Source organism: Oenanthe melanoleuca, chromosome 5 (assembly GCF_029582105.1).
Source record: "Oenanthe melanoleuca isolate GR-GAL-2019-014 chromosome 5, OMel1.0, whole genome shotgun sequence".
Lineage (NCBI taxonomy): Eukaryota > Metazoa > Chordata > Aves > Passeriformes > Muscicapidae > Oenanthe > Oenanthe melanoleuca.
In genome coordinates, this window is record NC_079339.1 from 12,119,433 (window position 1) to 12,135,395 (window position 15,963).

A 15,963-nucleotide genomic window follows, 5' to 3' on the forward strand; every position below is an offset into this window, starting at 1 on the left:
CAAATTAAGAGCAAACACTTGCCATTCAGAAGTACATGAACTGCTGAAGGGAAACAGTGCCCAATTTCCTCCCAGAGCTGGATGCTCAGGCTGAGCCTGAGATCTCCAGTGGAGAGCTTTTCTCGTGAAACAATGGGTATTGTAATTCCCTCTTTGAAGCACAAGACCCAGCCACACCTGCTGTGATAGCAGAACCCTCAGACAGTCAGTCATTCTTCACTCTTGGTCATCTAAAGCTTGTCCACACAGCTTTCCTGAAGTAACTGGGCAGGCAGATTAATACAGCAAGCAGGGATTTAACATCAAAATGCTCTTCCTACAGTTACAGCAGCAAACTCTGTGAAAACTAATAAATGCATCTACACAACCTGAGACCATCCAGAGCATGCAAACCTCCACTGGATCTAGAAACTTTCTGCATTCTTCCTTTGCTCTTTACCCAACCCTCATATTAAAAACCTCCAGGACACCATCTATGCTGCAGGTACACAAATCATGACAAGATGCTACCTCTATAATCCAAAGGCTTAGCAGACCAACCATCCAGAGAAAGCAGAGACCTTTGGCTGAGGAATCCTGCTTTGCTTTAGGGAAATACTCCATCCCAACTAGAAGAGGACAGAAGCACCATCAGACTACACACAATACATCTCAGCTCAATCCAGGTAAACAAACTTTTTCTCATCCTTCTTCAAAACTAACTTTGTGTGCTTATTTAAACAGATTTGAGCCCAGTTCTTTGTTGCCCTTTCCTAAGAGCTAAAATCTTTGGAGTCATTCACATAGGTCCACATAAACCTTCAAAAACAACTCTTCAAATAAATTTCACTTGAATAGAATAAATTCTTATCTCCCCCTCCTGCTACTCCTGTTCTGAATAAAACAATCTAGTACTTTAGCAGGCTTTCAAGTTTTAAGGGAATATAAGGAAGGCACACCACTAAAAATGCAAAGAATTTATTTTTTTCTCCTACAGAACACTCACACTGACCAGTTTATCATCACCTCCTTATGGTAGGCTTTGGGATTTTTAGATTGCTGAAGGTGTGAACTTAAAAACTAAGTGTTCAATTCAGATATTTCAGTAGCAGAATACAGTCAAGAACTGCTCGGGGGTTTCCAGCAAGGTGCTTTCCCTTCTGCCCTGTGTGCACTCATTCTTACAAAGAATTTACATAAATTCTCAAATAAACTTGTTTTCTAAACTTACAAGCCAGCCTGCACAGGGCAGCCAGACCACATGTTTTTTACTTCATTTGCATTAGAAGATACAGGCTGGCTTCTCTATACATTATTCTTTTACAGACATCAGTTGAGGAGAAAAACATTATTATCTGGAAAACAGAGGTGCACATTAGATGAATATAGGTCATGAAAAGCATTGGTAATCATACTGTCTAAACCAGATACAAGGTTGATCAAAGGTAAGAAGGACAAGAGCTGAGGAAAAATAATTTGATCATTCTAGTTGTATTTTCCCAGTTCAGACAAGCTGGTTCCACTAGCAGCTGCTACCTCTCCCTCCGATTTCATGATTACTAAACTGCAACAAATCTTCAGTGAAGTAAGATACTTTCTTCAGGACAGACACTGAACAGCCACTGCCACAAAAGTAACTCTAATTTGTTTATTACTAAAATATTTTGCCTTTGAAAACCACGTTAGACTAATATTCTTTAAGCATATAGCAAGCTCAGAAAAGAGGGTGAATATGAATTCCACAAACAGCACAGAAAGCATTAGATTTCTCCACAGTCTAGAACCAACTTAGAAGGAAGATCTGTTTTGTTTATCATCTTAACATGCCAAATGATACTTACAAGCCATAATCAGCTACACTATGTTTAGTTTACAGTCTTTCAACTTGACAAGTCCTAAAAGACTTTCCAGGAGGGGAGCCAGTACTCCTGAAATGTAATTCTTTGCTGCTCTTATTTGCTTTTTATTCCTCTCCAAAGCAATCCCTCCATTCCTCACCTCATTTCTGGAGGCCAGAATCCTGCAGAGGCTGATTCTGGAGTGCAGAAGGGCCAGCACAAGAAGGTCTTGCAAGCCCATGCAAAGAGCAGGAAGAAAGAGCTTCTGTAGCATGAAATGCAGCAATTATAAGACCCACAAACAAAAACATTAGGAACAAACAAAATTCAAGTTGTTGTCTCTGCAAGCAAGTTCACATTGACAGGAAATGGGTAGCTAACAAGTAAATTACCCAAGCCCATTTCAGAACATGTACAGAAGTAAGAAACTCAGAGCAAACCAAGCAGACTCACTACATGTCACAATCCTTCCACACTAACTCACTCCAACCTCTGCTAACCTGCTACTAACAGCTTAACAGCATGTGAAAAAGTGGATTTACCATACATCTAGTAGGGAAGACAGCTTAAAACACCCTGCCCTGAAAGCTAGAACACACTCCATCACCTAAAGCCACTTGTTTTCATTAGGAAATTGATCCACAGAGCAACATCTAAATTCAAATTGCAATGTGCAACATTCTTCCCTGCTCTGACAGGCACACATAATGAAGCATAGTCTCAAATAAGTAGAGAGCATCATTATTTGATTGATTTCTTGAGCAAAGAATTCCTGCAAATGTTGAACTGAAAGGTATAAAGAGGCAGCAGTACAGCAAATGCCATCTTAAAATGTGTGAGCAGTATGCAAAGACTTTCAATTTGTTTACTTTCAGAAAGCAGCTTTAGAATGCATGGGGTTTGATCAGAGGGGTTTTTTTTTCTTTTTTAAAAAAACCCTATTGCTATTTCCGCTCCCATATTCTACCAAGTAGAGATCTTGTGGTTAAGGCATTCAGTGAAGAGAAAACAGAGAGTGGAATGCACAGGCAGACAGCCTTCTGCACCAAAAACCACAGGAAAGCACATTAGTTTCTCTCAATTTTTATAGATTAGAAACAGGTTTTTCAACTTCATCACACTTAGAATAATGGACTATTCAGATTTCCAGCAGTCATAGGTGAAGTCTCTGGACAGTCCATCAGTGTGACAAGCAGAAACCCTTCAGAAGATCTTATCTTCTTGTTGCTTAACTTGGATGGAGCAGGGTGTGCACATCCCTCTGATCACAGCATTAGCACCACACAGCTCTGCCAGCCTTTCACAGGCTGCAAAGCTGATGTTATTTACAAAGACAGGGTGGATGCTACCAATTACAGGCAAGTAGTTTCTCTTTTGAGCTTTCTTCCAGCATTAGAAAGTATTTTAATTTAAGTCATAACTCTTAGAAGACTCATTTCCTGTGCATGTGTTAAACTCAACCTTTCACAATGACCAAAACTCAAAGCTGCCTGGAGGGACTGTATGTGTTACAAACATATGGAACAGAATCAAAGCCCACTAATGCACTGCTGTTTTTCAAATATATATATATATATTTTTTTTTTTTTTTTTTTAAACCAGGAAAGCAGATTTATAACTCTGCTTCAAGTCAGTTTTGGCACTGACAGCCTACATGCTTCAGGTTAAGGAAAAGACCATCAGATCCTGAAAACATAAAACCAAATCTGGGGCTATCTTCCTGGGAATCACAGTGACAGCCACTGCTGGGAGAGCAGGCAGCCATTCCTTTGCAACAGCTCACACTTCAAAGCACAGCCTGGAAGCTGACAAAAGTCAGTGCTCCAACTTGGAGACATTTAGTCAGCAAGAACAGAACAGAAGGTTTTGCCCAGCAGAATCAAGTAGCACGAGTGCCTTTCCCTGTATCTCTTATGTATTTTCTGGACTGGAATCCATTCAGGGAAGAAGTTACAAAGAGATGATAAATAACTAGGTGAATAGTGCTAGGCAGTCACAGAAGCATCTCATAACTCCCTGCACAGGGGAAAAGCTGAGATACTTTTAAATTTCTCACGCTACTCAACTGGCATGGGATTAACTCACATACAAAACAGCTAGCTAAAGTACATGTGCTGCAGGGAACTTTTTTAAGTTTTAACATAAGCTGTTCAGCTCTTAGAAAACCCAGCCTCAATTATCTAGTCTGAAGCAAGTGGCTGCAGTTTAAATTATTCATCTTCTGAAATCACCCTGAACAAATTCTTCCAGATCACCACCTTCCCTCATGCAAGCAGGCATTCAGTATATTTTTCAAGAGATGCAGGGCTTTTGTTTATTTTTTTCAGAGTATTTGTAAATTGAAGAAATGCATAGAAGATAGATTTTCAAGGTGCAATTTAAACTCTTAAACTACCAAAAAAAAAAAAAAAAAAAAAAATACATATATATAAAATAAACCAAAAACTCAAACCTTGAGCAAAATCCCCAATTCAATTGGATTTTAAAACCCCAGGTCACAACTTCAACCAACAGACACCCAGATCAGCACAGACCAGATTATTTCCAAAATCTGCTCTAAGGGAACAATTTTATTATCGGTTTCCTTTTTTGGGAGAAGACCTCTGGCGTGTCAGTGAAATATTCAAGCCCTCCCACAAAACAAGTCAAAGCAGCTAAGGAGGAGGGGAAGCCACTATTAAAAATGTGTGGAATGTAACCTACTCAGGCAGAAGGCAGATAATGGGACAAGGAAGTTGACTACTTCAGATCTGAGGCTCTTTTCCCACACAGTCCCACCAACAGAGACACTGAGCAATTTCAAATTTAGAAATGCTAGTGAGTTTTAGCAACTTTTGTAGGATATATATGACTAAAAATAGTTTAACAGACAAAAATAGTTTGTCAAATCCTTCAGTTACTTGATAGACAACATATCCATTCTAATGGATGCAAAAACTTCTAGACAGCTAAAGGAAAACATGTCTTTAGCTACTTCAAAAGCTGAGCTTTCAAGTCTCTTTTTTAAATTCAAAGAAGTTGAGATGTCTGCAACAATATATTTGGTTGTACTGCTCCAGCAAGATAGAAACAAAGCAGAAACTCTGCGGGAGACAAAACATTTTCTATAGTTAGTAGATTTAGGTCACAGATACAGGAATTCAGAAATGCTTCAGGTTTTAAACATCCTTGATGAAAGTAAAGCTCTGTTTAAAACGTCTCCTTGCACTAAGTAATGTTCAGGACAGATCAAAGAGCAAACCCACTGCCAGGCAGTCTCAGTGGTCTCAGAGATGTGCAGCCAGAATCCCCACAACACCTCAAAAACTTTAGAGCTGCCTTGACATTATAAGCTGAACCTGAAAGAAATCAAACCTCTTGCTCTGTTAGTTGCACTGACACAGTGTGACCTCTGAGAGACTTCACTGAACACCCTCTTTTCTGAGAGCAGGAGTTGCTCATCAGGGTTACACACAGGGGCATTTCACAACTCTCCCTGTGCCCTCTGCAAGAGGAACAACCCCCAGGTCTCAGCCTGCACCCCAGAGCAGTTTAACCTCCCCCACTGCAGGCTGCAGCCAGCTGTACACACATCTGTGTCAGCCTGCTGCAGGAGCAGTGCTGTCCCACCCCCCCTGCCTGCACAAGGGTCTCACCACGGCTCTGCTGTCCCCATGAGACACAGACAACTCTTCCAGCTCCACCTGGACCTTTGTGAGCTTTCCCACAGCATCCCCCCGAGGCTGGCAGGGTATGGCAGAGCAAGTTACAAACCACCTAACTGCTGGAAGCATCTTAAATTACATTATGGCAGAAGGCCTGGTTTCTATGTAAGACTTAATGCTAAATTCATGCTCAAGAAGTTACAGTGAGCAGCCTGATTCCCTTCTGATAATTTCTTCATGATTAGAGAGCCCCAGAGGATTGAACCTCCCATATTCCAGGCATGGCATGCAGCTTAAACATGCAGTTATTGCAGCAACCAAACCAGACAAGAGCTTTAAGGTTTAGCACTCCTTCAGCTGGTAGAATTGCTTGTACAACATAAAATAATATTGCCCCAACAGCTGAAGAAGTAGTTAAACCAACCCAGAAGAACTGGAAGCACAAGACTCCAAACCAAAGCTAAGTAGAAAACAGCATTGTGGCTTGGTGACAACCTGCTAAGAGCCAGCAAAGGCAGGACAGTCAAAGTGGTTGGTCCACTGGATGCCACAGACAGAAGAATTTATTTCTAGAAACAAAAAAACCCCAAAAAAACCCCACCACAAACACCCCTGTTAAGGCCCCTACAGAGATAGAATTAAGATTACATCCACAGTTTAAAAGTTCTCCTTTAAATACTCTCAGATGTAAGACAAGGCACAGTTGGTAACTTTGCTGGTGTGCTAAGAAGGACCTTGGCATCACAGGTTCACTTTCAAACTGGAGAGTCTGGAAAATGTTTATCATGGCATACACCCATCAGAAAAAAAGCTTCAGAATTTGCTGCAACACTACAGGAGTGCAGCTGAGCACAGAAGGGTATCACCTCCATCCATAATATTTTGAGAATTCCCATCAGGATGCAAACCTGCTTCACACAAGGAGGGGGAACATGAGTTTAAGGACAATCAAAGTATGGGAAAGCAAAGTGATACAGCATATATACAGACACATTTTGGAAATCTCTGAGGATGTGGTCAAGATCCAGGTAACATAGTTTAGGGTCTGAGATGAGGCAGGAGAATAGGAAGCAAAGGCTAAGATGCTGTGTTTCTGGAGGACTTCAAAGACAACTGCTAGGAAAAAAAAATTGTAAGCAGCAACTGAAATTTCAAGGCAAAGTTAAAATATACTCATTATTGCATGCTCAGTAATACTGGGTCATGCAAAGCCAGAATCCATTTAAATACATCACCATTACTTTATTGGGTTTTGCTAATGAAGGCTTGTTAGTGTGAGCTAGCAGAGGAAAACACTGTGTGCTTTTTTAGTAGAGCTGGCAGCACATATACAAGGATATTATAGACAGGTACCTTTCCAAATGATCACAAAGCACCTTCTTAAAAGGAGGGAGAAACACAGAAAAGTTATGAACACACAGTTAAGTAACTCCCTACCTCAAGCAGTGCATATTACTGTAATCCCACTAATTTTCCCTGCATAGAACCAGTCTAATAACAAAAGAAATTTAGTAGATCATTTTTCTACCCAAAGATGCCAGATTTTTCACACAGATTTATCACTGGCATCCTACCATTTCATGGTCTACTTACCACATATGAAGCAAAACACTCAGATTTGCTTGCAGGTTTATAGATTTATGTCTGCTTAAATGAGGAATACTGAAGATGCTCTGCAATATGAGCTGGGTTGTTAGTTTTGTCAGGAAAACTCAAAATGGTAACGAGAGTGATTTTAAAATTTCTTCTCCTAGCAAATATAACTGGTGTCTCAACATATTATATCACTACAGTTACAGACCACTCAGAACAGGACTGGAAAAATAATTTGCTGGTAAAGTTGTGTGGAAGCTCAAGCTTATTCTCTGGCTTAGAAGACTTGAGGAAAGTGACACATTTGATAGTTATTAATGTGTGTACCCACAGCGAATGAGGAGAAATAACACTTCCCATAGAACCCCTGAATAAAGATCTTTGTGGAGTACTTTGCTTGTGAGTGTTATACTAATTTTTTTCTTCAACTGCACCATTTTTATGTGTCAGTGCTAACATCTAGTTAATTATTAAAGCACGCTGGTCCCAGCAGCCAGCACTTTATGCTATCTTTAATAGTGCCCTTCTGCATACATTCCTATTGCCTGAACTCATTCCTATCTGGATTCACCAAAAACTACACTTCACTTTCTGCTCACAACTGAGAAGCTGGTGCAGGCCTGGTTAAATGAGCTCCTCTGCCAGATGAAGTTGTTTGCAGAGCTGCACAGTGAACCAGACAGGGTAACTGATCCTGCTAAAAACATTCCCTGGTTATTTTTAACTCCGATGGCTTGCGGAGTTTCGGTGCACTGGAGGGAGTAAATAGCTATAATGGCAAACTGCTGTGGCAGCAAGGGGACCTTCTGAACATTTTTCCTTACTTGTAGTACTAGCTTATCAAATTAAGTCTTCAGTTACAGCAAAGTCCTGTTTTTCAGGCTTGAAGAACAAAAACATTTCTCCAGCCTTGTGCCTCCCCACTGTCAGTCCCTTCTAAAAGGCAAACAATCATCTTGCCCTCGCTTTCAAGGCTCTCCAGTTCCAGCACAGCCCTTGTGGTCACAAAGCTAGAGAAGTGCACACAGTCCTCCTCAGTAGCCCTCACCCAGCCAGGTTTGGGGCTCTACATAAGTCCAGGTTCTCCAGCCTTTCCCATTCCAGCAGCAGATTAGAATCCCTGACCTCGCTGCAACAACAGCCCTTGCACACAACACTTGATTAGTCTCAAAATCAAGCTCTTCAAATGTGAATACCTGACCTTCTTTAGCTTAACCAAGAACAGTCCAGCCAACCCTCCTAAAAAACAACCTAGTAAAAGCAAGCCATCTGCAAAAAATTAATTTCAATCTCGCCACAGTTCCATCCAGAAGCACAACTGCATATCATGAACTTCACACACTGGGATGTGACCAGCTTAAGTCTATGCATGGTGAAAAAAAATAAGAAAAGGCAAAGCAAACATATTAAGCAAACATCCCTTGTCTGCTATCTAAGTAACTAAGCTATAAAAAGAGGAAAGAAATATTTTCTTTAGTGTTACCTGTTCCCATTAAGTGCCCTACAGGCTATCCCAAACTCAAGCTGCAACCACACTTGAGCTGTAGGGCAGAGCATACAAAATAGCAAAGGTAAAAAAGAGACAAGAAAAAAAGGTGTTCAGTCACAGAGCATGTCTTCATAAAGAATGATACAGCTCCAGGTGAACAGAAAGGGTCTCACTCACTGCCCAGACAGAAATAATTCACTTGGGATCTAACTAGAAACTTGTAGTACCAGGCTACCACTGCTCTCAGAATTTCAAAACAGAACTCCAGCAACCTTGCATGGCAAACCACTTCCAGGCCAACACTGCCTAAGAAATTTGTAATTGAACTTTTCAATCTGGTTCCCTCCTACTCCTCACAGTAAGAGTTTGTCTTCGTTGGATGCGTCCTGTGCGGAGCAACAAGTTTAAAGGAAAATAAAAAGTACCAATTACAGGCATGATTTCTGTTTTAATGTTGGTTTTACATACTTGTTGAACTAGAACAAGAAGTGCTGCATTTCTCTGGCTCCATTTTCCTTTAACAGTGCATTATGACCATAACTGAAGACAAGACTACCAAACTGGTGCAGTTAAGCCACCTGAACTGTAGGAACAAAGCTTGTGCCACACCAGTCTAGACCTGCAGACTGACTAATTTGGGAAGGTCTGCAGCAAACCTAGCTTCCTACCAGCCAGCCAGAAGTCTGCTACATTCCACTTCACCAAGCTGGTATTTATCTTCGGATACTTCAAGGAGTTCAGTCACAACATTTCCAGTGCTGGGAATGCTTTTGGTAAGTGCAAACAGGCTGCACAAGGTATGAGCCATTTAGGCCCTTCCAAACTCTTGGAGTATAAGGGCCCTACTTATAAGAGGCACCCTCCACCACCACTCCTGAGCACTGGAATTCAGAGATCCAGCCAAAACCAGAGGCAGGAGCCTCTCCCTCCAGGAGGGGAAGGAGGTGCAGGGCTGGCGGCCAGCGGCTGCCTATTCATCCCTGGAGTGCAAAGGCCATGCCAGGCAGTAATCTGGGAAACTGTGCCAGCACTCCTTGTGCAAGTGGCAGTAGAAGACGACCTGATAACCAAAAGGTACGTCAATATTTACTCGCTATATAAGCAACTGCTGCTAGGAGCTAGCACACAGAAAGGTTTCGGACTGCCACGTGGGTTAGCTACCCAAAAGAAATTCCACTTTGTTAACAAAAAAAAAAAAAAAAAAAAAAAAAAAAAAAAAAAAAAAAAAAATTGCTCAAAACTAGAATGGGGAGTATCTCAAAACTTAAGCACTGCTCCAAATTGATGCCAGCTTTTGAACTCAGCTCAGCTCTACCCTGTGTGTGCACTAGTACAAGGCGTGATTGCTGGCTAACAGGATTCATTATGCCACTGCTGGCTATACTGCAACACTCACATGCAGCCTGAGGTTTCCTGCTTGCCTGCAAGGCAAGCCTGAAGTCACCTATTGCATTCCCAGGCTATAGATCTGTATCCATAGTGAGCCCAGCCTTTGCTTGGTAGCAGTGTTGCAGGAAGCAAAGAGCCCGAGCGGTTCAAGTTTCACAAGAGGGGCGACAAGCAGCCCTTATTATTCCAGGTGACTGCACCACAAGTCCTTTGTTTTGATTAGGATTTTTATTTCCCACCTTTAACCTCACCAGATGTCGACACCAGTTGCTCCTGGACTGTATTTTGTCACCTTGAGTTACTGTAAGGAGGCCCCAGGCTTTATCTCAGTGTGAGCATACCAGTGCCAGCGTAGCCCTGCGTGAATCTGCAGCCTGGAATCCGTGGCATTTTATTCCTTTCACTTGCTTGTGTGCTTACTCCAAGAGCATTTTTTGACGGTCAGAGAGGGTTACTCAGAATACCCAGAAACTGTGGAGGGATTTGCACATCCCAAGCCCAGCACAGGGAAGGAAGTGGGGCACCAAGACATCAGGGTCTGTCAAACACCCAGAACGCCGGCTCAAACACCAGCTGCACGCTCAGTTGTTGCTTTTCAATCTACTTTACTACCCTATTTTGGAACCTGGAATTCATATATAGAGCATAAAATTCAGAACAAGCCGTTTTGTTGCCCAACAGCTACTTTCAGAGGTAAAAGACACTTTGAGATAACCCACCTTTGGGTTTATTGCTAGTTAATGAGAACAGTCTTGTGAAAGTAGCAGCTTGGAAAAGGAAAGGAAAAAGGGGGGGAAAAGTCTGAACAACTGCTGACCCATCCATCTGCAAGTCACACGCCTGCTTTCAGACAAAGAGTCTGATATCAAAATTCAAGAGTCAAAAATCTACATCCAAATCATTTTGCTCACTAGTGAGTGGAACAGTAAGCTCAGCTCCAATCAGAATTCGTTACAGACACTTTAAGAGCAGTAGGAAAAGTATTTTCTTTTACAAACTTGGCAGTAAGATTTGAGCTTGCAAATACAGCATGAAATCAGTAAATAAACAAAAACAAGCCCCAAACACTGAAGCCCTACACAGATTTTGTACCGTGTTAAGTGTTTTAGCAGTTTCAGACATGTTCATGCATTACCACAGGTAACATTAAGCTGACTGACAAACTAAGCTCAACTCAGCCACAATGAATTATATCCATTCAATACCATCTCAAGGATCTAATGACATTTATTAACTGATACACCCACACAAATCACCAGAGCCTACTCAGTATGCAAAACTATACATGCCATTGTCACAAAACAAAAGCCATAGTTTTACAAAGAGAAAAAACACCAGGACAAATAAATTCATCAATTCTGATCAAAAATAGACATCATTTTGCACAGGAGACTTGAAAGAATAAAATATTTGTGGCTTTCTTGCTAAAACTAGCAAGAAAAACTAGCTATATATTGTTCAGTTTTGCAAAATAAAAAAAAGCATGAAGTAAATGGCAACTGCAAGATAAAAAAAAAAAAAATCAGAGGGTGATTAGGTATCTGCTAGGCTGTATTCCCTTTGAGCAAAGAAACCTGAATATTACAAAGGGCTGAGTTACAAGGGAATGTGGGGTATTTTGTGACAGAACTCTGCATGACAGCTGGAGAAAAGCTATTGTGGCAACAGCTGTGTGCTCTGCACAGCTCATACTCCCAAATACCTCAGCCTGCTAAGAGGCCAGTTAACTGGCTGCAATGCATTTTAAAAGTTTTCTGCCTCTTGGGATGTGAACATGATGGATTATTTGTGTATGTTTCCAATAACAGAAGGAATGCTTGGTTCTACCACTTAGACTTTTACAAAATGCTGTGGTGTAATGCTGAACTATCATTCACTGCTGCTTTCCTTGAGTTTATAGCTGCAACATCCCATTAACTCTCCTCCACAATTAAAACATCTTCACTTCCTGTCTTACCAGCGCACAGGCTCGACAGCAGTAAGTTCATCTATCATATCCTGATTTAAAGGAAATGATCTGGTATTTCCAGGATGAAATCCTGGCCCACCAACAGCAATATCGAGCTGTGTTTACCTCCCTAGTGGAAGAATTTTGAGGAACACACTACTCATCTAACCACTGAAAGCTTTGATCTGCTAATTTGTACTCTAAAGTTACTCCAAGGTGTCAGATGAACGCCTGAGAGGTGAACCCAAGATCCCAGGCAGTTCGACACAAGTGACCAGTTCCACCTCAATTATTCCTGCACTGCTCTAATTAGCACAGTGAGCCTGAACCCAGGACACCAAAGAGCCTTGAGATGGGTTTGCTCACTCAGCCTCCCTACAAACACGTGGTTGTTCCTGGCCAGACTGAGGCACAACAATCACCAGGAACTGATAATGTCTCTCACACACAGAACAGCAAGCACAGGAGCACTTTGCACTGCCATAACCTCAGCCACTGCTACTCCTGCAGGAATGAATGCTCTCTGCTTTCCCACCATCAACAAGGCAGGGAAGGATGAGCTGTGCAGACATCCCACAAAGCTGGCAAAAGAAAGAAGATTAACTGGTTCTTCTTACATCCTCACTTTCTCATGTTTCCCTTTGTTTTATCTGAAATCAAAGAAGAGTTTTCCCGTTTTCAAATATGAATCCCCTGTTGTCTTCCAAAGATAGAGCATTAATTATGGCACATGCTTTCTCATTATATCCTATCACCACAAAAGTTTTATTTACTGGGAAACAACCAGCACTGAAGTAAAAGCAACAGCTGTACTTGAGTACTGATTTACTGAAAATTAAGAAGGAAAGCAAAACCAAGTGTAGAAATATTTACTAGTATCAGTAAGAAAAAATAAGCTTTCCTTTTTAAGCCTCAAAACTCAGTTGTTGACAGCCTTATTTTAAACACAAGCAATAAAGAAGCAAAAAAGAATTTAAATCCTCCAGTGACATCAGGACCTGTCATGTAGCAAAAGCTAGTACTGATCCATGTTTTAGTGAAGGCCACTACACGTTTGTCACTTAATCCTAAGAAATTCCAAAAATGAAGCACGTGACTTGCTCGTAATCAATTTTAAAACAACTTGGAGCAGTTTCTGTGCAGCCTTAAAAGACAAACAACGTATTTGGCAATACACTTGCTGCACAGAAACTACCCAGGTGCCTGCATGGCAAAGCACACACTTGATAACATCACAGCTTTCAGAGCTCAGGAAGACGCTGGGGGATATAAATAGTTCACCAAGCCTCATCTCATTGTCCAAAACCACACAGCAAGCACGGAAACGACACAAAACTCTTCTCTAAAGTACCTGAGGTACTGCCCAGGTCTTCATCTCCCAGCTATTTTTCTTTGGTTTTGTTTTGGGCTGTTTAGGGTTTTTTTAAGGCTGAATTTTCTGCTAAACTTCACTTTTCAGTGGCAAGATTTTATCTCGGGATAAAGTTGCCGAGAGGGCAAGAAGATGGAGATAACTCAATGCAAACTGACAATAAGTTGTTTTGAAGAATTCACCCTCCACGTGTCAGCTTAACACCACAGTGCTGCTCCCTCAACACTCTCTCAAATTGAACTATTCATTTTTCTGCTGTTAATTTGAAAAGATCCTTATACATGACACAACAGACACAGGTTCCTCTTTTGCAGATATTTGCTGAAAGACAAGTGTCAGTCACAGCACTTGGCCAAAAATTTATATTTAATATAAGCTTAAACTTCTAGGTTTAAAGAATTAATTTCTACAAGTACTCAAATGTTGAGGCTATCTAGTACTCAGCAGAACCTTACTGCTCTTAAAAAAAGATGGCTATACAAAGGCATCAAGTGTGAACTTCCCTTTCTTTCCTCCTTACATCTTTAGGAGGAACTACAGCATTGTTGTTGCAAAGGTAAATTTATCCCAGAGCCCTCAATGCTGCCACGGAATCCAGAAATCCCTCGAGCACCACTTCCCAAGACAGCAGCGTCTCAGAACTGATGCCATACCCAGCTGCACACATTACTGCCACAGCAAGACACAGGCACCACCACCTCGAGCAGCAGTGCTGTGTTTGAGTGAATGGCACCCTAAACCAGCTGCAGAAAAAGCAGGGTTTAATTATCTCCATACGCAAGCAGTGAGGAATTCAATCCACACACTGAGAGGACTGCACTTATTCCAGCCCCATCACCTTCAAACACACCAACCAGCATTTTACCAAAAACTAACCAGCTATCTATATATCTGACAAAACATCTCAATACATCTCAAAAAACACCACTCAGACTAAACTAGCTCCAAAGAACCATTTCTCCCAAAGTGTTCCCTCTCTTAATGCTCTGTACAATACTGGATCTTATAAGCATTTGGGTATCCAGTACTTAGCCAAAAATAAGTGCTGTTTTCTATGCAGTTACTCAGTCTATGCTACACAGCTTAAATCCTTAACAGAGTAGATGAGCTAATGAGCACATAGATGAATGTGTGAGTGAAAAAACCCACTGAAATAAAGAAATTGTCCACTTGCTATCAGATCACCTGTTCTAACAAAACATTCGCTGAGAACATCACTGCCCCGAGCATTAAAAGACAAGCGTGCCCCGCGGTCAAGCAGCCCATCTCGGGGGTAGGTAGAGCATTACCGCCTCTCCTCAGTGGAATAAAAGAAAACAAACAAGAAGCCATGCTCTCCAGATTTGCTGCTCTGCCGTCAGCAACAGCAAGTAGCTGTCTCCTCCTACCACCATAAACAGAGGTAGAAATGCTCACAGCAACAGGGCAGCGGATGAAAATAAGTAAAGGAGGTACGGCTGAACTGGCGGCGAAACAGCAAAAAGGGATCTTCCTCGTAACCCTGACACGCACCCTTTGTATGGTGTTTTCTACCGAACACGAACAGACGGAAAAGTTCAATTGTCTACAAGTTGCAGGACGGAGAGCGGGCGCTCGCAGGGCGGTGGGCGCTGCCGGGTCCCCGCTCGCACACAGTCCCCGGCAGCTCCGCGGGCCCTCGCCGGGCCGGCACAAGATGCGCAGCCCGGGGCAGCTATTTCGGAGCCGGACGCCGAGTGTCAGCGCTTCCCGGGCGGAGCAGGGGCCGGACCCCGCCCGCGGCACCGGAGCCGCCGGCGGCCGCGGAGCGCAGCGCGCCCGGCCGGCGAACCCCACCCGGCGGCGGCCGCTTCCCGCCCTCCGGAACCTGCCCGGGGGCTCGCACCGGCCCGGCCGCCGCCGCCCCGGGCCCCTCAAGGTCACGCCGCCGCCTCCCCGCCCCGGGCTTCCCGCTGCCCCGCCGGCAGCATCCCGCGGCGCCGCCGGGAGCTGCCGCCCGCCGCGCCGGCTCCAGCCCGGCCCCGGCCCCGGCCCCGGCCCCGGCCCCCCCGCGCCGGGCAGCGCCCAGGCCCCGGCGGGCGCCGCGGCCCCTCACCTGGATGAACTGGATGGTGAGCGCCGACTTGCCCACGCCGCCGCCGCCCACCACCACCAGCCGGTACTTCTCCTGCCCCGGGCCGTCCCTGCAGCCCGCGGCCATGGGGGAGCCGAGCGGGGCGATCGCGGCAGCGCCGCCGCGGGGTCCCACGCCTGCCTCTCTCGCCGGCGCTCTCCTCCCGCTCCGCCTTGTGCCGCCGGGGCTGAGCAGCCGCGGGCCGAGCAGCAGCAGCAGCAGCAGCAGCAGCAGCGCCCGCCCCGCCGTGCGGTGCGGCAGCGCCGAGCGGAGCCGAGCGGAGCGGAGCGCAGCACCGCCCGCCCCCGCAGCCAGGGCGCCGCGGCACTAATGGCCGCCGGGGCGGGGCCAGCCGCCATGCTAATGAGGGGGCGGGGCCTCATCTGCATGCTAATTAGGGATGAGAGAACTGCCGTCCCTGCTATCGCCATGCTAATGAGGGGGCGGGGCCTCATCTGCATGCTAATTAGGGATGAGAGAACTGCCGTCCCTGCTATCGCCATGCTAATGAGGGGGCGGGGCTCCATCTGCATGCTAATTAGGGATGAGAGAACTGCCGTCCCTGCTATCGCCATGCTAATGAGGGGGCGGGGCTCCATCTGCATGCTAATTAGGGATG

General features: G+C 44.0%; 1 protein-coding gene across 1 annotated transcript in view; it reads right to left on the minus strand.

The window, feature by feature from the left end:
- RRAS2 (RAS related 2) overlaps positions 1-15,689 on the minus strand; it is a 40,449-nt gene extending 24,760 nt beyond the window's left edge. Inside the window, exon 1 of the mRNA XM_056493092.1 lies at positions 15,327-15,689. Within this exon, the coding sequence (XP_056349067.1) occupies positions 15,327-15,431 (105 nt within the window). The 5' untranslated portion in view covers positions 15,432-15,689. The remainder of the gene's footprint in view (positions 1-15,326) is intronic.
- Between the last annotated feature and the right edge of the window lie 274 nt (positions 15,690-15,963).